The 24,753-nt window shown below is 38.5% G+C and overlaps 3 protein-coding genes across 8 annotated transcripts in view; 2 read left to right on the forward strand and 1 right to left on the reverse strand.

The window, feature by feature from the left end:
* prdm11 (PR domain containing 11) overlaps window positions 1–6,925 on the forward strand; it is a 28,599-nt gene extending 21,674 nt beyond the window's left edge. Inside the window, exons 8-9 of one of the 2 annotated variants that reach the window (XM_049573627.1) lie at window positions 1,269–1,372; window positions 6,889–6,925. The gene's annotated coding sequence lies outside the window, so the exon portion shown is untranslated. Of the gene's footprint in view, window positions 1–419; window positions 442–1,268; window positions 1,373–6,888 lie in introns of those variants that run through there. The other variant, XM_049573629.1, reaches the window with a different exon arrangement.
* Window positions 6,773–13,943, forward strand: cd59 (CD59 molecule (CD59 blood group)). Its single transcript, XM_049573630.1, has 3 exons — window positions 6,773–7,041; window positions 10,179–10,280; window positions 13,476–13,943. The coding sequence occupies exons 1-3, from the start codon at window positions 6,987–6,989 to the stop codon at window positions 13,685–13,687; spliced, it is 369 nt and encodes a 122-aa protein (XP_049429587.1). The 5' UTR covers window positions 6,773–6,986; the 3' UTR covers window positions 13,688–13,943.
* Window positions 13,944–14,994: 1,051 nt separating this feature from the next.
* kcnj11l (potassium inwardly rectifying channel subfamily J member 11, like) lies at window positions 14,995–22,982 on the reverse strand. 5 transcript variants are annotated; one of them, XR_007449274.1, is made up of 7 exons: window positions 22,854–22,982; window positions 21,002–21,164; window positions 19,751–19,990; window positions 19,402–19,671; window positions 17,624–17,831; window positions 16,657–17,449; window positions 14,995–16,425 (listed from the first exon to the last, which is right to left on the reverse strand). XR_007449274.1 is itself a non-coding variant. In XM_049575230.1 (7 exons), the coding sequence occupies exons 2-6, from the start codon at window positions 21,158–21,160 to the stop codon at window positions 17,013–17,015; spliced, it is 1,314 nt and encodes a 437-aa protein (XP_049431187.1). In that variant the 5' UTR covers window positions 21,161–21,164; window positions 22,854–22,982; the 3' UTR covers window positions 14,995–16,060; window positions 16,972–17,012. The 5 variants fall into 5 exon arrangements, 2 of the variants coding, with proteins under 2 accessions (XP_049431187.1, XP_049431186.1); XR_007449273.1 differs by having other exon boundaries at window positions 14,995–16,529; XR_007449272.1 differs by having other exon boundaries at window positions 16,478–17,449.
* Between the last annotated feature and the right edge of the window lie 1,771 nt (window positions 22,983–24,753).

The following is a 24,753-nucleotide window of genomic DNA, read 5'->3' on the forward strand; positions in this document are numbered from 1 at the left end:
TGTTGTGAACAGGAAGTGTAACAAATTCTGTGAGTGAACAGCTGTGGCCCATATTTTCAGCCATCTTATGGTCAGCCTGTTTTACATATAGTCGTCATTAAAAGTATGCCAGATAGTTTATTAGCAGTCACACAGAATATGAATATAAGTCTGTCTTGAATTTGGGGTGTGTAAACAGGAACTGTAATAATTTCTGTGAGTTGACAGTTAGCTGTGGCCTGCTTCTTTAGCCTTGTTACTTTAGCTCATATTTGTTTACATGTAGCCAGCTAGCAACAATAAAAGTATGCCGAATTATTTATCAGCAGCTCCTGTTTGCAGTGTACACATGGATGTACAGACAGCTATCACTGGGTTACTCTGATCCTGAAGTAAACTTTGTGATTCTCAGGCAACTTCTGCAGCCTCCCTCTTTCTAGGTAAGATCTACAGTCAAAAGGAGCTTCTTTTTTGCCCTACGATATATGATAATGATATCCTGGAAAGAAGAAGTAGTTAAGGTGCGTGGGTCATGGCTTTGTTTAGGAATCTTTTTAACAAACAAGCATATTTACCAAAATGTTTAACTGTTCCTTCAATAAAACCCAGAGACCACAGAGGAGCCCAGCAGGAGGTGAGGGGAGTCAGGAAACACACTTCAGCTGTGTCAGAGGTTCGACATCAGCAGTGGGAAAGCTGTTATTTAATTGAGATTGTATTCAATTTATGCATCAAAGCATAACCACATTTGTCACTTGAAGTTATTTTGTGTTTTGAAGGAAGTGTTTGTCTCCTGGAGACTGAGCGTGAAAAGATAAAAGTGGCTGCTGCCAAGTTTAACAGTTGCCCGGGCTCAAGTCTATAGAAGAGGAAGGAAATGTTTTCACCAGACTTAATGGATCAACCAACAAAAACAAAGGAGGGCAGGAAGAGATCTGACACCCCATAATACTCTGAAAATTTTCATGTATTTAGAGCCAAAACTGCTTTTCAGTTGAACTTTCACAACCGTTCAGCAGTGATCTTCTGCTGCTGCTGCTGCTGCTGCTGCCACAGTCTGTCAGAAAGTGAATGGACGCTGGCTGATGGTGAAACTGTGACCTCTTTGTGTGCTCAGTGTTGACCAATGAAATGACCTTTGTCTGCAGGCGTCTGTTAACTTGTTGTTAACCAGCGTCTGCAGCTGCCTGCAGTCTGACATCACCTGCTGTACTCACACTTCATTCACACTTTACTTGTGTATTCATACACAGATATATACGTGTTTTAAACTCCTTCCTTTTCACCAGGGAATTCGTCCACAACACTCACCACAGCTGAACTTGGACCTGATTGGCTCCATAAAGAATTACTGAAATCTGTCCAACCAACCAGAAGGCCTCATTCAGCCGAGGTGAGTTCACTGTCACAGTCAACATATATATTGATCTTATTCTGATGCTACGATCATTACTCTCTGTGCCTACATGTACACAGTGGTGGAGGAAGTATTCAGATCCTTTACTCATGTGAAAGTAGTGTGTAAAAATACTCGGTTATAAGTAAGGGATGGTTTGGATTTTTTTTAAGTGGGGCCCTTTAAATGGACTCAGAGCGGTGACTCAGCATGTGAACACTCCAAGAGAACTCAGACCCACCTGAGGCCATTGTCCTAGTATATCAGCACAAAATATGCCTGACTCCGCTACGATATGTGGCAGTATGCCTCCTTTCAGCTTGTTAGTATTGGACCTATTACATCACAGACCAAACACTCGACAAATAAGTTAGCTACGGGCCAAATCAAATGCCTTGTGTGAGAAAGCTGCTCTTGATTGGTCAGAATTTCCATGTGGGAAAAATCCAGGAAGTAAAGCAAACGTTGAAGAAGAGTACACTTGCAAGATAAATGTGACACTTTCTAATGTCACAATGGAGGGACAACTACGCAGGTTGATTTTAGCGCTGCTCATCGTGGACTATATTGCTGTCATTGTTCATTTTAGTCAAACCATACAGTTTGAAAACGAGGCGCGGCTCCAACTAGAAAACAATGTTTTGATGCATTGGATGTGCTGAATGTGCATATTAAGGCAGTACAGGAGGAGGTGCACATTAATAATCCTCCAGGACTGTAACATGCTCATGTTTAACCCAAACAATGTGTCATGTGACTGCAGTTGGTTCACATCCAGGTCGGAACACCTTCTCACCACAAGCGAACCGCACCAGAGTTCCTTTGTAACCGGACTGAGACCACCTCTTCAAGAAGGTCTCTGTCTGGTTGTTGTGGTGCACACCTGATTGTGATTGCTGTGTTCACACCTGCCCAAACGAACCGCACTGAGGGGGCAAATGAACTTGACTTTGATTTTAACTGAACTAACAGGGCAGGTGTGAAAGCACCCTTAGTCACTAGTTTGAGGCCCCACAGTTTAATACATTTAGCATCATGTGTTTCACTCTCGGCAGAAAACGGCACTTCAAAATAAAAGCTCTGTGCAGGAAATTTACTGTACTTAAAAATAAAGTGTGTTTTTACAAACTTGCTATGTTGTGAGTCAGTTGAGGTCCATTCAGAATGAACCTGTGACCCACTTTTTGACCGCAACCAACCAGTTGGGAACCACCACTTTTGATATCATATCAACTGTTGCATGTGTAACGGTTTTATGAGGATAACTTATGTACAGCAGATGAGTAAATGTTGGGGTTGAAATATGGGGGTTACATCACCACATGATTCCCAAGCGCAGCACCGCCGCTGCTCACCGCTCCCTCAGGGGATGGGCCAAATGTGGAGAACAAATTTCTCACACTCAGGTGTGTGACAGTCAGTGGGACTTTAACTTTAACTTTGCTTAGTTACCTCTCTCTGAATGTGTTGATGAGCAGGTCCTGCCGTCATCACAGTGGTCTAAAACTCACGAGGGCTCCTTTAAACATTCACTTGAAACCTTTATTTATAAATACATAGTTTAACATTGTGTTATTTTTACCCAGAGGCAAAACAAAATCATAAAACCTGAGAGATGCAGAAACTTTAACAGATTTTTTATGTCTTTACTTTTGTCCAAATCAACCAAAGTTCTCACCTGTGTTGGATTTAAGTTTGTTCAGCTCTAATGCAAAATATATAAGAGCAGTAATTAATCAATAAAACCTGCAAAGAAGCTTTGACTCTTTATTTATTGTTTTAAAAATATGTTTATTCAGATTTGCAGTGGTTCCAGGACATTGCAGACAACAATAGGCCCACTCACCTCCTCCCACATCCTGTAACAATCAGAGAGAAAGTGCTGAAACTTGAAAGGAGATAAAAATGTATAAATAACTTTTATTTTAAGTAATGAAAAACAAAGTCATTACGACTCCAAAAGGCGTCCTGATGGAGAATTAGGGGAAAGGGGACAGAATAAATGATAGTATCAATATCTGTGGTGTTTATTTATCAGATTCGTTCTTCTCTGTTGACTTCAGGGAAAGTGAAGTAGTTTATAAGTGAGAAATGAATGTTTGGACAAAAAGGCATCCATGCAGCTTCAGACAGCAGCTGGACGCAGACACAGTCGCTCCTCTGTGTGCAGCAGCTGACCGTCCCGTCTGTCACACCCTGGGACTGATACATGACACACACACATCAAACCCCTGCAGAGAAAAGTCTGCTTTTTTCTGTGTCATCACACTCACAGTCTGAGGCTTTCTGCTGCGTGACAACGCTGAGAAAGAGGCGGTAAAACACACCAGCTTCTGCACAACGTGACATTCAACATGATAATTTGATTTAGTTTGAGATGTTTACAGTCGGTCCATCCCAGCGAGCAAGAAAACTTTTTGCATTTTCAAAGAACAAAGTTAAAAATCTACCCACAAAGAATACTGTCAGTGTGTTTTCAGACAGCAGTTAGAGTTCATTTAAGTCCAATTTGGTGACTTTCTATGCATTAAAGTTTGTCTTTGTTCAGCACAGACTCACAAACTATAAGTCTGACTTCGCATTTTTTTCAGTTCAATGAAGTATAAAACTGCAAGGAGCCCACACGTACCAATAAAAATATACAAATCTTTATTGATAATGGCTCAAAATATTCTTATAGAGCAGTTAAAGGTTGCACAAATATTGCTTCACTGTTTATACACAGCAGGAAGAGGAAGAAATGGATGCATAATATAGTTTGGTTACATTTAAAGTGATTTCATCTTTTATCTTTTTAATTTAAAAGTCTGTAAATCACTGGAAATAACAATAACTAAAAGTTTTAAAAATTCCTCTTAACAAATGTTGTTTGAAAGCTCCGCATCAGCACTTTCAACTGGGTTTCTCATTTTGTCTCTGCATGATTTATAAATAAAGTTATGTCACGATAAATGAAACATAATCAGTGGAAGTCGATGTAAAAGACAAAATGTTTGTGTTTAAGTGTTATTTAAGAAAAGCCTTTTTGAGAAGAAGAGCTGAGCCCGATTTAAAGGTTAGGATTGTGGAGATGACGTCAGTGAATGTTTCTGGAGCCTCGAGGCGTCTGGAGCAACAAAAATACTGACATGCCAAACCAACGCCAGAGTCTCCCACATCACAGAGAGGAGGACACACTGTAGTACTCTGAACTTTTACTCTAGTGAAAGTCCTGCATTCAGAGTTTTACTAAGAGGTCAAGTATGTAAGATTTAAGGGGATTTATGTCTCTAATGGTGGGGGGCAGACTGCAACCAGCTGAAACTGCTCCTGGTTAGAATTCCTTCAGTGTTTATTGTTCAGGAGGTTTTTACTCTCCAAAACAAATGGACCAGGAGCCAAATGCACAAAACACCTTAAGTTAAGATTTTCCTCAGGGTCCTGGTTAAGGTTTCCTCAAAATAAAATCAGTTGAACAAAACACCCATACGTTTTCTCCTTAAGCTTTCCTTAAAATGTTCATTTAAGTATTTATGGTTTTCTCCTTGTTTTGGTCTTATACTTAAGGGATCTGTAGACTGCTGCACAAATGATCTTAGCAGCCAAACCAAGGTAAAAAAAAAACAAACAACAACTTAAGGTTCCTCTGACTCTATCTTAACTGCAACATGACCAAGTTTATGGTGATAAATGACAAAACTAACACACCCTGAGACACGTCTTTCTGCAACCAGGAGAACCCAATGGATATGCTTTTGATTTTACACTATAGATGTGACTGAATTAGTTTTCATTGCTTCTTCCCACGGTCATTTTCTGGTATTTGGGGGTCAAATTTACTTTGTAGTTTGTGCTTCCTATGATTGTGTTCCTCCAGATCGTATGACCTTTTCCTCCTCTGACCAATATGGTTTTCTTGTCTTTTTTCTTCTGCCATTTTTTCTACCTATAAGCAAACTTTGTGAGATGAAAATGGGCATCACAAGTGTGAGTCCAAGCGCTGTAAAATCTCTTTCAACTCAGTTAATGCCTTAACAATTTTCCTTAATCAGGAAACGTTGTAAGGGATTCTTTGCAACTCTGTAAGTCCCTCAGCTAAGGAGCAATGAAGCCACAAGTGTCATACTTGAGGAAACAACTTAAGGTGTGCAACTGGTCCCAGGTGATTTAAACCGGTGAAAACACTGAACACAGCAGTTTCATGTTAAATTAAAAAAAAAAAAATAAAAAATCTGTGTTTTTCAAAATCTCTGGGGCGTTTTTTGGCTCCTAACTACGGTTGCTAACACAACACTGTAAATGTCCCTGTCTAGAGCCAGTGTTTAGTTTGTCTGTTCTGGGCTACTGTAGAAACATGGACATGCAACATTGTGATCTCCACAGACAAGGACCTGCTTCCTGTGTAGTTATAAACGCCTCATTCTAAGGTAATGAAAACACAATGATTCATATTTTCAGGTGATCAAACACTAAAGAAAACATACTTATAATATTATATTCCATTTCTGCCAACACACTGGACCTTTAAAGTACCTACAGTAAATGTACTTGTTACAGTAACAAATGTTACTTTCCACCTCTGTTGTTGGGCTGCTACAGGGCATTGCACTGTGGTCATGTTAAAAACCTCAGAACTCAAAATGAAAGTTTCTTTGTCTTCTCAAAGTGTTGATAAAATAAAGTATCATTATATGTCAGTTGTGTCACAGTGACTTATTAAATACATGTAGCAGCACTAAGTTAACATTAGCTGACTACAGACGTGTCAGTAATAATTGACTCAGCAGCTCGTCCGGTGTTAATGTTCGACTTGGTGGAGTTTACATTTGGGAAGAAATTCTTGGACTTTGGCTGAGATGCATGATTGGTCTGGTTGCTATGGTTACAGCACATCATGTAGGGTAGTAAAATAACAAGTGTAATATAATGAATTTTGTTGATGCTGCGCAAAGTATCCCTTGAATACCAGACGTGTTAACATGAGGCAACATGCTAACACTTTTGTTTTTACTTAATATGTAATATTACTTAATATAATTAAAATTGGGTCCTTAGAAAGTAGGACATTATGTCTTCTTCTGCTCAAGCTTCATATTTAGGTTGTAAATCAGTTTTAATTCTGCCTTTTTTAACAAATCAGACAACATCTCTTACTGTAAAATTCAAATTTTAAAAAATGTGGTGAATTTAGGGAGTTTCTATTGACTAATATTTGTGTAGCCTGTATATGTGCAGTGTGACAGAAATCTGTAGGGTCAGTGAGGGTCAAAGAGACATGTCAATCACAATGGAATAAAGGCTAATAATCACCATGTACATCGCTATACAGCAGAGACATAATGTGACTATAGATGATCCTTAGATAGATGAAAAGCAGCATACATAAACACAGTGTACTGCAGCCATAATAAAGCCTCAGTGAGGCGGTGGCCAAGTGATTGTTGGAGGAGGAGGAGGACGTTTGGCCAGACAGGGAGTCTTTGTGGTACAGTGGACAAAGAGCCGTTCTCAGTTTACTGCCGCCTGCCTCACAGGGTCACAGTGGAACACACGGGACACCAAACCCAGCCGGACTCCGACCCAACGCCTTCTCCTGTCTACTGGTTTTACTCCTCGTCTGTAGGGAGACGACATGAAGCGCTGCCTTGGATTATTCCTGCTGGTTTGTTGTGGGATGCTCAGTGTAGGTAAGTGAACCAGGACGCATCATAAACTGCAGACACAAATGTTATATTCCTTAGAATAACTTTACATTTATTCATTTATCTGTTTAACAGTTGTAAGCTGCACAGAAACATTGTATATTATAGTATAGATAAAGATAAATTCAAGACTGCGGTTACAAAAAAAGCAGTGGTGGAAGAAGTACTCAGATCTTTTACTTGAGTAAATGTAGTAATACTACAGTGTATAAATACTCTCTTACTAGTAAAAGTCCTGTTTTGAAAATCATACTAAAGTAAAAGTACAAAAGTAGTATGAGGATATATTTAAAGTACCAAAAGTCCCATTCAGAATAATACATATTACTGTATTATAATTGTTGATGCATCAATATGTTGATTACTTTAATGTTGCAGCTGGTAAAGGTGGAGCCCATTTTAATGACCTTATATTGTTGGTAGAGCTGATTATATAAAGACAACCTATATAATTACCAGGAGTATTTGCTATTAAATCTGTCTGACCTTTTTGCCTAAAAGTTCTGGATATTGTCTTTATTTTGACTCTGGATACAAGGACAACAGCTTCAGTTTTCCCTCAGTGATGAGAGAGTTTGTATTGAGCGGCTTTACACCGGATGACAACGCACTAATGACTGTTAGTGGATTTAAGCGTTTAAATTCATAGGGAGGTAAAGTAAAGTGCTACCCAGACTGCCTTACTGTGGCAGTATCTGGGGCCCTTTTCAAGGGGTAATGTGGGGCCCTATACCCCTAAGCAGTGAAATAAACTGTAAAACAGATAGAAGTTGTAACAACTTCATTATGTGTCTTTTTAGGTTGTTTTATGCAAGAAAATCACAGTTATAGAGCTCACACAGTACCTAAAATCTTTATGAATACTCAGATAAACTACAGTATTTACTAATGTCTTAAAATTCACTTCAGTTTGATGGTTATTTGCTGTTATAAAAATCAAATGTTTCTGTGTTTGACTGAGTTTCTTTCTATCAGCGTACTATTAAAGGCTCTGTATGTACTTTTAAATGTATTAATGTTTTTTTCTTCCAACTGCCAATCGATGAACAGGTGGTAACGTAACTGAAAAACTAAGGCCTTCCCCGACTTTTTGCTAAATATATTTTCGTTTGCGTACAAAAACTATGTGGTGGTCAACAAAAAACGAATTGCAGTGTACAAAACACCTGGTTCGTAGACTACAGATGAGGACGCAACAATTTCCAGCTTCATTCGACATTTGAAGTTGTTAACCTTGCGAGCTAATGCTTAGCTAATGTTAGGCTATTTGTTGTTAAAATGGCCTTACATTTCCTAATGAGCGCCTCATGACTTGTTTGGGACTTGAAACTCAAAGTTAAGGACATGGAACTTGTCAATCTTGACTTATTTGGACTTGAGATGGGACTTGAGTGCAAAAACTTGAGACCTGCTTGTGATTTGCAAAACAATGACTTGGTCCCACCTTTGCTGACTAGCTAATTCTTGTCTCATTTGTGGTCTGATAAACAGTTAATTAATCAAATTCAGTGCCACCTGGTGCCCAAAAATATCCTAAAGGAAACACTGACATGAAATATTTTGTGATACTGTGGTTTTAGCTAGCAAATGCTGTCTAGTGTAAGCTTTCTTGCTAGCTAGCTAACATAGCAAAAAAAACTTTCTTGAGCAAATAATGTCAGCTAATTCATTCAGACTCTCAGGGTTGCTTTGACATTTTATTTATTTAAGCTAACACTATGAAGCAACCAATGCCAGATCCATGCAGCGTAGCTTAATTACAGCCCACTGGCTAAGCTTCACTTTCTTGCTCGCTAATGTTATCGCCGTGTGAGTTTGCTAGCTCGCCAAATTACTTCACCAGCTAACATGAGCCATGATACTAACTGTATTATGACAAACACTGATGATTTAGCCATCAGTAACTAATGTAGCAGTACAAAGCTTTCTCTTAGCCAAGAGGGATGCAAGGTGGGGGCAGATAACTAGCTAGTTGTAACCTAAGCTAAGGTTAGCCAACTATCAGTGGGGCTACACTGCATGGATCTGTTGTTGTTTGCTACTTAACATTAGCTGATACAGTAATTCACAAGCATCAGGCTAGTTAGTATCATGAAGTCAGTGATCCAAATGAAATATATGAACATTAACATGATGTTGGTCTTTTAAGTTCAGTCTTGTGTTTTTACGTTGACACTGGTGAGAGCAAAGATACTGACTGCAATTCTCTAACAGCCAATGGTGTCATTAAAAACAATCTGATCTGAAAGTTACATTCAGAACCTGTAAGATTGATATTGAAATCAATATAATAACATTGATTTACAATTTCTTACAAATGTGATTTAAAGGTTGTTTAACCACAAAATCACATAGAATATACTAGAGTCAAAACATGAGACAGCAGCTAATGCTAAGCTATCTTTAGCAAGAGTTAAGCTGTTTTTTCTTCTCCAAAATGAATTAAATTAATTGTTACTTTATTTAATAATGCAGAATAACAAACCTAATGAAATGTCTGGTCATGAAGATATGTTTTATTTTCAGGCAATACTGATGAAACTCAGCTTTAGATTTAGCAAGTGCTAGCCTAGCTAACAGTTAGCTTTCACTTGATTTGGAACTCTTGCTCTAGCTGTCTTGTTCTCTGTCTTTCTATAGCAGTGCAGTGATATACCAGCAGAATGAAGTAATGTCTGTTTTGTAGTTACTGCAAATTTAAAAGGCTGTTTTCATGGAAATTACACATTTTTATGGCATAACATTTTTTTATACAATAAAACAGATCAGGTCAGAAGGTCAGATAAGATGTAGTAACTCAATTTGAACCAAACGTAGATTCTGTGTTTTGCCTTTAAAGCCTGCCTTTGAGCTCAACAGGACTGTGCATGAGGACTGAGATGGAAATGAGCATACAGATGAACAATAGAGATGTGAATCATTCTGCAGGAGTGGATTGATATATTTCTGTGCATGCTTTTATAGTTTTATTTTCCAGTGTGAAAACCTGTAGGTCGCAACAGATCAAGCTGCTGCTTAATGCTCACTTTCTCTGGAAAATCATGCATCTCACAAGATGCACTTGACTGAATACAATATGAACACTGCATGTGCTGAATAAAGTAAAACATTTTCTTCTTCAGGTTCTGGACTTCGCTGCTACAAGTGCGCTGATTACACAGGACGCTGTCAGAACGTGCAGGAGTGCACGTATGAAGACTCCTGTATATCTCTGAGTGAGAGAGGTGAGCTGTGAAGTATTTCTACTACTAAACACTGAAGCCACTGTGTGTTGATTTATATGTGACCTCATTGGTGGAAGAAGTATTGAGACCTTTACTCAAGTAAAAGTATTAATACCACATAATATAAATACTCCACTGTTACAAATAAAAGTAGTAATACCACAGTATACAATTAGGCCTACTCTGTTGTAGGTAAAAATTCTGCTTTCAAAATCAGAAGTATTAGCATCAAAATTTACTTCAGTAAGTTTTTCTTTATTATTCTTTATTTCACATTTCCTTGTGAACATAGAGACAATAGTATGAAAGAACATAAGGGAAGATCAGACAGTAAGGAGCAAAAGAAAGACAGACAATGCCAAGGGTTACAAACAAATTCTGATACAGATAAATAAAAGATATACAATAAAATTATTCCAAAAATAGAACAGAATCTTAAACCTGGAGCACAAATGTAGGGTTTTCATAGCTTTTCTATTCCTGTTGGTATATAAAGCCCTGATGTAGGAGTCTGCTTCCTTTTTAAAGGTACTGAAAAAGTACTTCAATAAGTAAAAATAGTCCTCAGGCAGAATGAGCCCATTTAGAGTGCCATTTACACTCTATTGGATTATTTTTATTGATACATTTATTTAAACAGCAATTTAATATTGTGAAAGTAGAGCTGATTCAACCACTTAATGTGTGGTTTTATAGTTAAATCTATAAGGATTCAAAATCATATATCAGATGTTGTACATGTAAAATCTTGACCTGAAAGTAATAGAAGTTATCAGATAAATGTGGTGAAGTAAAAAGTACAATATTTCCCTCTGAGATGTAGTGGAGTAGAAATATAAAGTACCAAAAAGGGTCAAGTAAAGTACAAATTGTTATTAAGTACAGTACAGTTAATTACTGGGTAAATACTGGAAATTTACCCAGTAACCTTCCACCTATTTGTGATTTTATCATTTTTCATATTATTCTGATTGCAATGATACTAAGACAAACTACTTTTCCATCTCTGGATTTTCAAAGATTTCACTAAATTGTAAATTTTGAAACAATCCTCTTCCCAAAGACTGTAAAGAGCTAATGATTTCCCTGTCTTATAAAAATTGTGTTTCCTCCATTAATCAAACACAGATATCTTTGAACCTGATCAAAAGCAAATCAAGGCTCAAAATGTTTTTAACAGATTTTTATGTCTCTGTTTTTTTTTCCTGTTTTCTCCTAACCCTCTTTCCTTTTTTTATTTCTTTTCTTGTCTCTTAATATTCTCTACTCTTTCTTTTTACTCTGTCTCAGTGGTTCCCAACTTTTATCATGTCAAGGGCCTCTAAATTGATACACATTAGGTCACAGACACCCATTTGATAAAATTTCCCTTCAGGGACCTCCAGAATCCAGCATCTAAAACTACAGCTGAGGAGATAACTGTGGCGGAAGTGAAACCCCAAATCCTGCTGTTAAGTGCAGCTACACCGTGTGACATGGATCTGATAAAGTTGGGTACAACAGTTTTATGTGTGCAGGCTGTACGATGACAATAACTACTGAATCCCAAGTTATGATGTCCATTGATGTTAATACCTATGGTTAATACGCAAGAACAAAACGGTGTCAGCGTATGTCATCCATCTACACCACTATAGTGGTAAGAGGAAGATGAAAGCAAACATTAATGGAGCCCTCGCTATAGTGGCACTTATGAGTGTTGGAAAAGTCTAAAGAAGAGGAGGAGGAGAATGTGGATGCAGTCGAGGCCGAGGAAAAGAGGCCAATTTTGCAAGAAGAGTTGGAAGTGTATCCATTAGCATCTACTAGGTTGCCTTTGATCACAAGACTGTGACAACGGCCATCCTTGAACCTCTGTCACTGTGCGATGTAGGACCACCGTTTTATGAATGAGTGTATGAATTACTTTATATGAGCAAAATAAAAAAATAAAAACAAAACAACATCAACAGACATGCTCAAAAAGGAGGAGGAAGAAGTGTACACTTATATAATCCGACCCCCTTCTCAGTATCCATGCCTCATTTAAAAAGGAAATTGTCAACAACTATCCCAAACTTATTTACAACCATTAACAGATAAATAAACAACAGTCTTAGTTATTAAATATACGTTAACTATACAGTCTCAACCAAGCACAGATAAATAAATAAACCCACGCATCCCCCCTCTTTGTCTGCATAACTCCTAAAAATGCTGTATGTCTGTACATCTTTCTGTTTTAGAGCCAGGACCAAAGATATCACCAAGTTTCTTTCATGTTGGTCATCTTTTGTCTGGTACAGCCCAAAATCACAGAGTGTATACCAGGCTTAATATTAGAATACTCACACTTATGACTCATACTCACATTTGACTGACTTCTGTTGTGAAGTAAAAAGTTAAAATAAACTGCTTCCCATTTTTCTGGAGACCTCCTGAAACTCCCTCAAGGAACCCTGTGGGTCCCTGGACCCCTGGTTGAGAACCACTGAGATACCTGATCCTTATGCTCCTGTTACTGAAGGTAGACATGAAATGTACGGTGAAACTAAACTCGTCTACCTTCGTCTTTACAATGAGAGCACACTTCAGGGCATTTTATTGCTAGTCAACAATTAGACGATTAATTAAATGAATCAACAGAAAAATAATGACAATTATTTTGATAACCGATTGATTATTAATTCTCTGTTTCCAGCTTCTCTACTGGGAGGATTTACCGCTTTTCTGTCTTTTATGTGACAGTAAATTAATATTTTGAGATTTTGTACTTTTAATAATCGCAAAATTTCATGTTGGATTTTAGGGAACTGGTTTACTTTCTTTTTTCTTGACATTTCATAAACCAAAAGATCAATCAAGAAAATATTCAGGAGATTAATAATTAATGTTGCAGCTCTAACTTAATGTTTACTTTGTCTGAGGGTACTGTCTTAGTGCAAAAATCCTAATTTTACTGTCAATAACTGTGAAATTGTTACAATATTTTAACATTTTTATAATCACATAAAAATCTGTGCAAAATGAAGGCAATTATGTCTAATTTAGTCTGTAATTTATTGGTTTATTTCTGTAACTCACATTAATTCTCAAATTTACGTGTGCTTGTATTTTTCTCTTGATGTTTGATTTATTACAGTATTTTTTCAGTTGTTAGTCCATCCACTAAGTGTGTATTACTGTGTGTGTTATTGTGTGTGACTCTATCTTCAGGTGGAAAGACCATCCGTCAGTGTATCAGGTACACAGACTGCGACAACTCTCGTCTCTCCCAGATGTTTCCGGCGATCTCCGGCTTCACCTACCGCTGCTGCAGCAGCAACCTGTGTAATTCCGGCAGCACTGTTACCACGGCAACGCCAGCCCTGGCTCTGGGTCTGGCTCTGGCGGGGTCCCTGCTGAGCGTTTGGTGGTGTTGGATCTAAAATAACTGCAGGTTTTAACAGTTCAGTGTTTCAGGATTTAATGATTGAAGTTTTGTAAAGTTAACACAAACTAAATGTGTTGTTGAGTGTTTGTTTCTAGTCGCCTGTGACACTTACAGGTTCTCAGGTCAATAAAGAATGACTTTTTAATTTTGTACTTTTTAACAGTTTAACAATAAATACAAGAAAAAAATTAAAAGTCTTTGCTTTGTGTATTTGTGCTTCAAATCCAGATTCTGATTTCTTCCTGTAACAACTCCCGTCTATTAAATGTCTTAAATCTTTACAAATAAAACCTGAATAACATTTTTATGCCTCTATCCCAGTGATAGCCGTGGCTGGAGGCTTATCCATCTGTCCATATATCCATCTGTCCTTTCTTCTGAATGCAATATCTCACAATTTCCCCACTGAGGAAATTTCTTCAAATCTGGCACAAATGTCCAATTGGACTTAACGATGAGCTGATTAGGTTATGGTGGTCATAGGTCAAAGATCAAGGTCATTGTGACCTACTCTGTCTTATTCTCGTAAACATAATATCTCAAGAAACGCCTTGAGGGAATTTTTGCAAATTTGGCTCAAAAGTCCATGTCAAGGATGAACTAATTAAATTTTGGTGGTCAAAGGTCAAGGTCGCCATGACCATGAGTCCTTCTCATTTTCGTGAATGCAAAATCTCAGGAGCGCCTAAGGTAATTTTTTCAAATTTGGCACAAACATCCATTTGAGTCAAGAATGAACTGATTGGAATTTGGTGGTCACAGATCAAAGGTCAAGGTTACTGTGGCCTTATCCATTGCATTTCTTCGTGAATGCACTATCTTGATAACACCCTGAGGGAATTTCTTCAGATTAGGTACAAACATCCACTTGAGTTAAAGATGAACTGATTAGAATTTGATAGTCAGAGGTCACTGTGACCTCACAAAGCATTTTTTGGCCATAACTTGGGGGTGGGTGGGCATGTGTCAGACTTTTTGATGGGTTCATGAAGGCATACAACCATGAGGCAGGAGTTGAAGTTTCAACAGTCATTCCCATCAAACTAAATATAACATGTTAGACTGATCTTCATTCTTCATTAGTTTGGCAGAATCTTATTCATGAAAGTACATTTTAGTTCATAACATGATAAATATTATAAAAAAAAAAATAAATCAAATATTAGGGATTACTGGACTCAGACTCTTCTCCTGCTTATTTCAATAGACTGAACATTTTAAATATTACCATAAGACAGCAAACACATCATGAGACGAATACAAAAAATAGATTTATTTAACATGATAAATAACATACGCAGAGAGACATTTAATAAATTCAAGTAGTATTTTCCTCATATTTAAACTAAAAAAAACAATATCAGAAGTGTCACAATGAATATCACAAGCTACAGGATTTAAAACCAGTACAGGCCTTAATATGGCTTTAAAACATATTATCTTATACCAGGCTTTACATGACTTACAATAATAATAATAATAATGATGATCTTTATTTATAAAGCACTTTACAAAACAGAGTTACAAACTGCTTTATATGTCAATAAATAAAACAGGCAAGACATGAAAACAACACCTTTTAAAAGACCTGATGAAAACGCTTAAGTATATAAAAGCTGAAGAAACAAAAGACAGAGAAATTAACTTAAAACTCAAGTAAAATCAGGAGAGGCTCTCTGATAGAAATTTGATTTCCTCGGGCAGATTGTTCAGAGCCTCGGGGCCCTAACAGCAAATGTTCTGTCTCCTTTAGTTTTCAGCGACCTCTGAAACATACAAAAGACCTCTGCCTGAGGACCTCAAAGTATGTCCAGGCGTAGAGGTCAGAGATACAGCTCGGAGAGAGACCATGAAGAGCCTTAAAAGAAATCAGAAAAATCTTGAAATCTATCTAAAACATAACTCTGTAACTGTTTTTAAAAGTGCTTTATAAATAAAGATTATTACAGTACATGAAATATATAAACACATGCGTTTTTAATGTGACATATACAATATAATATATAATATATAAACATTGGGGTGTATGTGATGTGATGTTGCTGTTTTTACTGTTTAGTCCAAACAATTAAATATACAAAGAAAATGGAGGATCAGATCACAGCTTGAAAACATCAAAACAAACAGTAAAATTGCTCCAGGAACAAAAATAAATACATTTTCCATCCTTGGAAAAACATTCTGAGTTAAGTTGAACAGGCAGTGACCTTCTAAAGTGGCATGTGTTGTGCAATTTCCATCTCGTTCTGAATCTCATTGCACCTTGTGAGTGTGCTGAGGGTGTGACATCCAGTTGGTCCTCTCACTGAGAGTTAGCAGTGTGCTGCTGGTGTTTCACTTTACTCAGTAGTAAATGTTGTGGGAACACCTGAAAGGAAAGGTACATTTGGGGACATAAGTCCAGTCTGAATGGGGCTGAAGACACAGAATATAGAGGTCCGAAGTCGTCTAAATCCAGCACTTAGGCAGTGACTTGTGGTGTCAGAAACCAACAAAAAAAGGCATCCTTTAATGTTGGCATGATATGCGGCCAGTTGCCGTTATAGTTTAATGGCACCTGGCGGCATCAGGGGGCTATGTGGTGGGACAAAGACGAAAGTTAAGGTAGGGAAAGTCGGGAGCAGGCGGGAGGGGTGGTGGACGGGCCTAAACCTAACCAAGTTTTTTTGTATCCTAAACCTAACCACAAACTTTTGTTGCCTAAACCCAACCACGTGTTCTTTTCTCCAAAACCTAACCACGTGTTTTTGTTGCCTAAACTCAACCACATTTTTGTTGCCTAAACCTAACCACGTGTTTTTGTTGCCTAAACTCAGCCACGTTTTTGTTGCCTAAACCTAACCACATGTTTTTGTTGCCTAAACTCAACCACGTTTTTGTTGCCTAAACCCAACCACGTTTTTGTTGCCTAAACTCAACCACGTTTTTGTTGCCTAAACTCAACCACGTTTTTGTTGCCTAAACCTAACCACGTGTTTTTGTTGCCTAAACTCAACCACGTTTTTGTTGCCTAAACCCAACCACGTTTTTGTTGCCTAAAGCCAACTACTTTTTTGTTGCCTAAACCCAACCACATGTTTTTGTTGCCTAAACCCAACTACTTTTTTGTTGCCTAAAGCCAACCACGTTTTTGTTGCCTAAACCCAACCACATGTTTTTGTTGCATAAACATAACCACTTGTTTTTGTTGCCTAAACCCAACCACGTTTTTGTTGCATAAACATAACCACTTGTTTTTGTTGCCTAAACCTATCATGTGTTTTTGTTGCCTAAACCTACCATGTGTTTTTGTTGCTGGCATGCTGTCACTTTACTGGTTCTCAGTCGCTCATCTCTCCCAGTGCGTCCTCTTCTGTCTGTCGTCCAATCACCTCCAGCTGCACCTTCTTCTTTTCCCCTCTCTGCTCCACCTCTTTCTCTGGCTTCTCTGATTGGGTGTACCAGGGCTGAGGGGCGGCGGCGCTGTCACAGGTGCGCCCTCCTCTACGGAAGCCCCCTCTGCCGGCTCGCACCAGCCCCCAGCCCTGTGGGTTGACGGGGTCGGAGCTGCCTTCCTGGACGCCCCTGGTCTGGTCCAGCTCCTTGGCACTGAGGGACGCCATCCTGACGGGGACCGTGTTGCCGAACTTTGAGTAGTCAACGCAGTAGCGTCCGTCCTCTTCTGTGATGATGGAGACGAAGCGCCTCCCCCACAGGATCTCCTCAGGAGTGTAGGAGGTCCGGGCCTGCATGGTGATTCCCGTTGTCTCCACCACACCTAAAAGAAGAGAGACGCTCATGATGGTGCGGTCCGAGATTCACATTCTAAGTGTTTTAATTTAAAAAACACAAACACTCAAAATGAGAGCTGATGTTTTTCTTTGACAACACATTAACGTAAAAAAAAAAGTAAGTCTAATTTAATCTTAACAGGATCCAGGTGATTCCTGACCTTCCAGGATTACAATGATCTCCAGGTCTTCAGAGGCCAGCGACTGGGCGGAGAGCTCGTACAGAGGACTTCCTCTCTCCATGGTGTGGCTGATGATCAGAGGAGAAACCAGGAAAATGCCGTTACTCCTCAGAGGGTTCTCCACCTGGATGTCCAGCTGGCACACCGGGATCACCTCGCCTTCTGCCGTCACCGTCCGCCGGATTACCTGGAGGGAAAGGTAGCAGGTAGGTAGCTTTCCTGCTCTGATTGGAGAGTTTCTGATAAAGGCAAATTTAGTTTTTAGTTCTGACAGCATTCAAAGGTTTTAAACAAACAGTTCTATATTTTGGGTAAATATAATTATGTGCTCTCTGACGGAGAGTTGAATGTTCAGACTGATACTGTTCTCATGTCTGACGCTAAATATGAAGATACAGACAGATAAAGGCAGAGAGTTAGCTTAGCTTAGCATTCAGACCATAGAGAGGGGGAAACAACTAGTCTTGTTTTCCTCCACTGTTTTGTGTCTCTGTGATCATTTTCTGACTGTTTTAGGTCTTTTTGTGCCCCTTGTAGTTGTTTTGCATCTTTGTGTAGCCATTTTGTGTCTCTTTTCAGTAATTTTGCATCTTTCTGTAGTCATTTTGTCTCTCTTCATGGCCATTTTGCATCTTTGTGTAGCCATTTTGTGTCCCTTCTTAGTCATTTTGCTTCTTTCTGTAGTCATTTTGTCTCTTCCTGGTTGTTTTGTGTCTTTGTGTAGCCTTTTTATGTCTCTTTTCAGTCATTTTGCATCTTTCTGTACTCATTTTGTGTCTCTTCGTGGTCATTTTGCATCTTTGTGTAGTCATTTTGTGTCTCTTCGTGGTCATTTTGCATCTTTCTGTTGTCATTTTGTGTCTCTTCGTGGTCATTTTGCATCTTTCTGTTGTCATTTTGTGTCTCTTCGTGGTCATTTTGCACCTTGCATTGTCATTTTGTGTCTCTTCGTGATCATTTTGCATCTTTCTGTAGTCATTTTGTGTCTCTTCGTGGTCATTTTGTGTCTCTTCGTGGTCATTTTGCATCTTTGTGTATTCATTTTGTTTCTCTCTTTAGTCATTTTGCATCTTTGTGTAGTCATTTTGTGTCTCTTTGTAGTCATTCTGCATCTTTGTGTAGCCAATTTGTGTCTCTCTTCGGTCATTTTGTGTCTTTATGTAGCCATTTTATGTCTCTTTGTAGTCATTTTGCATCTTTGTGTAGCCATTTTGTGACTCTTGTCAGTCATTTTGCATCGTTCTATAGTCATTTTGAGTCTCTTCATGGTCATTTTGCATCTTTGTGTAGTCATTTTGTTTTTGTCTCTGTGGTTGTTTTACAGTTTTGTGTTGCCATTTTATGTCTCTTTGTAGTGGTTTTGCATCATTGGGCTGTTTTATGAGACTTCATAGTCATTTTGCATTCTTGTGTTGTGGTTTTTGTTTTTTTAGGTAGTTTGGCATCTTTGTGTAGACATGTTGTGTCTCTTTGTAGTCGTTTTGAGTCTCTTTCTGTAACATTCTCCAGGTGAAGCTTTACAGCATATGGCATTGTATGCTTTAAAGCTCTCTGAGGCAAATTGTGATTTGTGATATTGGACTTTATAAATAAAATTGATTGAACTGAACTGAACTTTCAAGTGCTGCTCTTGGTTGGAAAACTGCAGCTGTACTTAAATATTTTATTTTAACACTGGACATTAAGAAAGGCTGCTCTGACACGCTGACTCTAAAGAGTGAAGCCTGGCTGAAGTGTGTCTCAAGACTTGGAGTCACCTGCAGCTGTATGGTGGCAGAGATGATCATACTCTTCCTCAGGTCTCCCACTCTGAACATGAAAGTCGGTCGACCGTTTCGAGGAGCAATGACGGCGTTTCTTGAGAAAATGAGTGTCTCTGCTCGGCGGTTGGCCTGCGCTGTCTTCATGAACACGCAGCCGAGCATCACGGCATTGATGATCAGCCCCAGAATATTCTGGATGATCAACACAGTGATGGCCAGAGGACACTCCTCCGTCACCATCCTGCCTCCAAAACCGATGGTCACCTGCAGCAGACGGGACCTCAGCATTAACATCACCCCAAAAAACAGCACCTGGATCAGTCAGACCAGGAGCAGCTCTCACCTGGACCTCAATGGAGAAGAGGAAAGCTGAGGTGAAAGAGTGGATGGCGGTGACGCAGGGGATGGGGCGCGGCTCGCCATCTGGATCATGGGGCTCCAGGTCTCCGTGAGCGAAGGCAACAAGCCACCAGATCATAGCGAACAGCATCCAGGAGCAGAGGAAGGCCGAGGTGAAGATGAGGAGGGAGTGCTGCCACTTCAGGTCCACCATGGTGGTGAAAACATCCTGCAGGAAGCGACCCTGAAACACACGAAGAAGAGAAAGTGTCTCAAATGTACATTTCTTAACTGGCACAGAGGCATTTTTAAAATTCAAGGATATGTGGGAATCACTCAGATATGTTCAGACTCGCAGCCCAAATCACATGATCTGTCGTAATCTGGTGTTGAGGGACAGTGTTAAAGGGGGAATATTGGTTTTTGGTTTTTTATTCTGATGAAGATCTGAGTTGATTGAAACGTCTTGCTTAAACTTTTGTGGCATGTTGTGCAGATGCAGGGACGTGGCTGGGTTCAGCGCACACAGCCCACAGTGAGAGCTTGCTGGGCTGTAAGCTTGGGCTTTGCACGTTTCCCCTCATTTGTTTCTCCTCATATTTCTCCTTTTATGTTTTCCCTCGGGCGGCACGGTGGTGTGGTGGTTAGCACTCTCGCCTCACAGCAAGAGGGTTGCCGGTTCGATCCCGGGCGTGGGAGCCCTTCTGTGCGGAGTTTGCATGTTCTCCCCGTGTCAGCGTGGGTTCTCTCCGGGCACTCCGGCTTCCTCCCACAGTCCAAAGACATGCAGATTTGGGGACTAGGTTAATTGGAGACTCTAAATTGTCCATAGGTGTGAATGTGAGCGTGAATGGTTGTTTGTCTCTATGTGTCAGCCCTGCGATAGTCTGGCGACCTGTCCAGGGTGTACCCTGCCTCTCGCCCGATGTAGCTGGGATAGGCTCCAGCCCCCCCGCGACCCTCAAGAGGATGAAGCGGTTAGAAGATGAATGAATGAATGAATGTTTTCCCTCATGTGTCTCCTCATGTTTCGTCTGGTATGGCTCTCATGTTTCCCCTCATATGTTTCTCCTCATATGCCTCTCCGCATGTGCCTTCTCACGTATGTTTCCCCTCATATGTTTCTACTCTTTATGCTGCCCTTTGTAAGTTCCCCCCTTGTATGGTTCTCCTGATATGTTTCCCCTGATCGTACATTTCACATCATATTTTGTCCCTTGTAAGTTTCTCCTCGTACGTCTCCCCTCTCCTCTACCTGCTCCCTGATGTTCTTGTGGGCCACGTTGCAGGATCCAGTCTTGGTGATGAAGCGAGCTCTCTGAGATCTGGAGCGGCTGCGGTTTGGCTGGTTCTGGTCCTCCGCCAGACGGGTCAGCAGGAAACCGTCTGGCAGGAGGCCCTTCCTGGCCAACATGATGCTGCACACACAAACACACACACACACACACACACACACACACACACACACACACACACACACAGAAACACTTAAGTTAAGTGTATGTGTGGTTGAAACCTACATGTTCAATACAATTGGTTTGTTAATTTATTCTATTAAATAATAATGATGTTAGGATTGTATTTGAGACCTTAAGTCCTTTTTTCCCATCAGTGCAGAAAGTATGAGCGACCAGTGTTATGTATGTTCTGTGTTGTACCACAAGACCACAAATGTAATTGATTGGTTATCCACACATCAGCAGCCCTCTTCATTTCTGATTGAATTAAAGTGTGGTTTTGGTTAGAGCATATTGTTTATGTTCGCCTGTTTGTGAAAAATAACTTCATGGTCAAACAGGTTTCAGACGTGGAATTAAAACTGTGTTTGAATTGACATAGAACTTCCTTAATCGTAAAGAAGTAAATTACATTGTTAACCTAATATTCATCTAATAAACGCTCTGTATGTAATTTCTGCTGCTAGGAGTCTCTCAAATAGAGCAATAACAAAAGGCAGACTTTGATGACGTTGGGAAGTAGCGTGGGATCATCGTTACACAACCACAATTGTCGACAAAAATCTAACCCAACTAAGACAGAAATCATGTTCACGGATCAGTTATTGTGATAAGGTTTTATTTACATTACGTTTAATCATGTTCATTCGCATTCAGCTTTTGTCACGTGGCAACATATCTTTATCAGAGGACCTATTTAGCCCATGGGTCACTGTTTGCTTTCAGATGATAGTGAATTATTCATAGACGGATAAGTGCAGGTTAATGTGATCTTCAATACACAATGTAAAGGACTAACAGAAAGAAGAGAGTTTGTATTTTAAGGAAAACTTTCAGCCGATATCATACACAGTTAAATAAACACATTTCATAGTAGCATGCACATAATACCAATTTAATATTGAAGCACATGTATGTTCTGTGTACACATATAGTCATTATCAATAGGACTACATGGAAAGCTCCAGGAAACTGGTGTCTTGTATCAGAGTCCCAAGTCTGAAGTTTTAGTTAAATCAAGGCTCAAATCCAGGTGAAGTCACAAGTCATTGGTGTTAAAGACCGATAACATAAGGTAATATTATAGAGAAGTAGTTTCTCATTATTTTATATGGTTTACACCATAAAAGAACTGATTGTAAACAAAATTTTAATGACATTCCTTCTGCTTGAAGAGAAATTTGAGATCATTATTTTTAGAAATTTTGTGGACCATTCGTCCTCATGGGGGAGAACCACAGATTTAAAGGGTGATTATATGATTGATTTATTATTATTTTTAATGAATGTCAGTCCAGTAGATTTTAGCCATAATAAAAGTTAAAAAAAATATTGCCTTTATGCATGTAATAGTGAGCTATAGGAATTTAAAATAGTACTGAATTATTAAATTATCCAGACACACATCAAGGAGCTGAAAGGCTGACATGTATTTAATTACATTATTATGTCAGTTATAGTGTTATTAGCATCAGCAGCCATTAAGAAAATAAATCAACGTTAAACAGCACAGACAACCAGCAGATTGTTATTTTAATATAGGCCTGTATATTATTTACTCAGAATGATCAACAAGGACCTTATTTACTGTCCTGCACACAGCGGGGTGAACATATACGTAAACGCAGGTGATAAACACGGTAAAGTTACCTGGTTTCAAACAGCAGCTTCTCTCGAGCACCAACAAAATCAGATGTATCTTATTTATCTGATTTATTTACATCTACGTGAGACACAACATGGACTCCATCACTTCCCCATCAGGTTCTTCAGATAACCTCAACGCAGGACCTGCTGTCAAGCTACCGAAAATAAGGCTGAACTTCCGGTCACCACCTTCAAAATAAAATACCAGAGCCTTTAAATAGAGAGAAATAAATAAATAGATAACTAACTAACTAAGTAATTAAATAAATAAATATAGAGTCGCGACAGCGGAGGTCCAAAATGCTTCAGTGTCACGTGACTCATGTAGATTTCAGCTAGATCCCGGAAGTCAGTTGGTGAGCAATTTTATTACCCTACACACAGGGACAAAACTCAGATTTCTTTGGTAATTACTGGTTATTAAATGCATCGATTTACAATATTTATGTAGGACAACATATGTACTTACATCATAATGTTTTTTAAAAAGTAAAATTTGCCAGTATTTGCATATTTGTATCTGTTCAATGGCTCTGTAAAATACTAACACACTTTTTTTTGTTTTTAAATAAACAAAAGACAGATGTCATGTATTGTTTTTATTTTTTTATTTTTATTTTTTGCAAAAGTCCCTTTAAGCTTTACTAAAGATAGAAAAACTGGAGTAATTTTTTTTTTCTGTATTATAATCATCTGTAACAATCCAACTGGTTCAAGAAACACAAGGTTAAAAAAAATGACATGCAACTTTTAAAGTACTTTAAAACTTTATTTAGTAGAATAACAACTTAATATTTATCCAAAAGTTGTGCAGATATTTAGTGGTCTAAACCTATTTCTAATTACTTTTAATTCCATGCAACTCAAAAATGTCAAAAATAAAATTAAAATTTTGACCAACTTCTTAAACTAAGTTTTCAACTGACAAAAATTAAAAAAGGAGACATTGTGCATAACAGGAACTTTTGGATACTTTAAAGGAAATGTCTCTGGTAATACTTATCTTTTTTAATTAAGTACCTGCTTACATGCAGTTTACCCACCTGTTTCATTAATGTTTTATTAATGAACACAAAAGAGAAAAAAAATGTAAGAAATAAAAGTAAAAGGGGTTAAGATTAAAATATACAAAAAAGTATTTTACATCTGATCTTAAGCACAGACACATCACAGCTTCAATAAATAAAACTAGGCTAATAAGATACCAGAATATGCAATATGAGGCTGCAGCTAATGATTGTTTTCATTATCAAATATTTATCTTCTTAATTAATTGATTGATGAACTATTTTGTCTGGAAAACCATGTCTGTCAAATTGTTTAAAACCAAAAACGTTCAATATAAATCTGAAAAAGTAGAAAACCAGAGACAATAGCGAAACAGTGAAGGCCGTCTGACAGTTTTACCATAAAAATAATTTATAAAGCAAACTGATCATCAAAGTAGGTGATGACTAATTTCATTCAGCTGATCAACTAACTATTTCAGCTATAATTCAAAACAAATATAAAAAAAATAAATAATTGACAACCAGAGACATTATGTGACATCTAAAAAATATAATTTCCATACTTCACATCTTTTTTTAAGGGTTACTAGTTTCCAGGGAGTTTTATCAACTTTAAAAGACTTTGATTTTGAAATATTTGACTCACTTCCGGTGTTACGTAACAACATTGATCCTGACAGCTGCTCGTGCTGCGGGATGCTGAGCTGAGTACTGTTAAAACCCATATTGAGGCTTGTCTGTAGCCTATTTGGTTGTATAACACTGTTCTTTGCCAAATTGTATTGTAAATTTGTCAATTAAAAAAAAAAAAAAAAGGTTCACGCTGTAGAGGCTTCCTGCTGCCCATAGAGGGCGACAGAGGTGCGTTCACTTCCTGTAAACACTGAAATAAA

The sequence above is a fragment of the Epinephelus fuscoguttatus genome, linkage group LG4 (assembly GCF_011397635.1).
Source record: "Epinephelus fuscoguttatus linkage group LG4, E.fuscoguttatus.final_Chr_v1".
NCBI lineage: Eukaryota > Metazoa > Chordata > Actinopteri > Perciformes > Serranidae > Epinephelus > Epinephelus fuscoguttatus.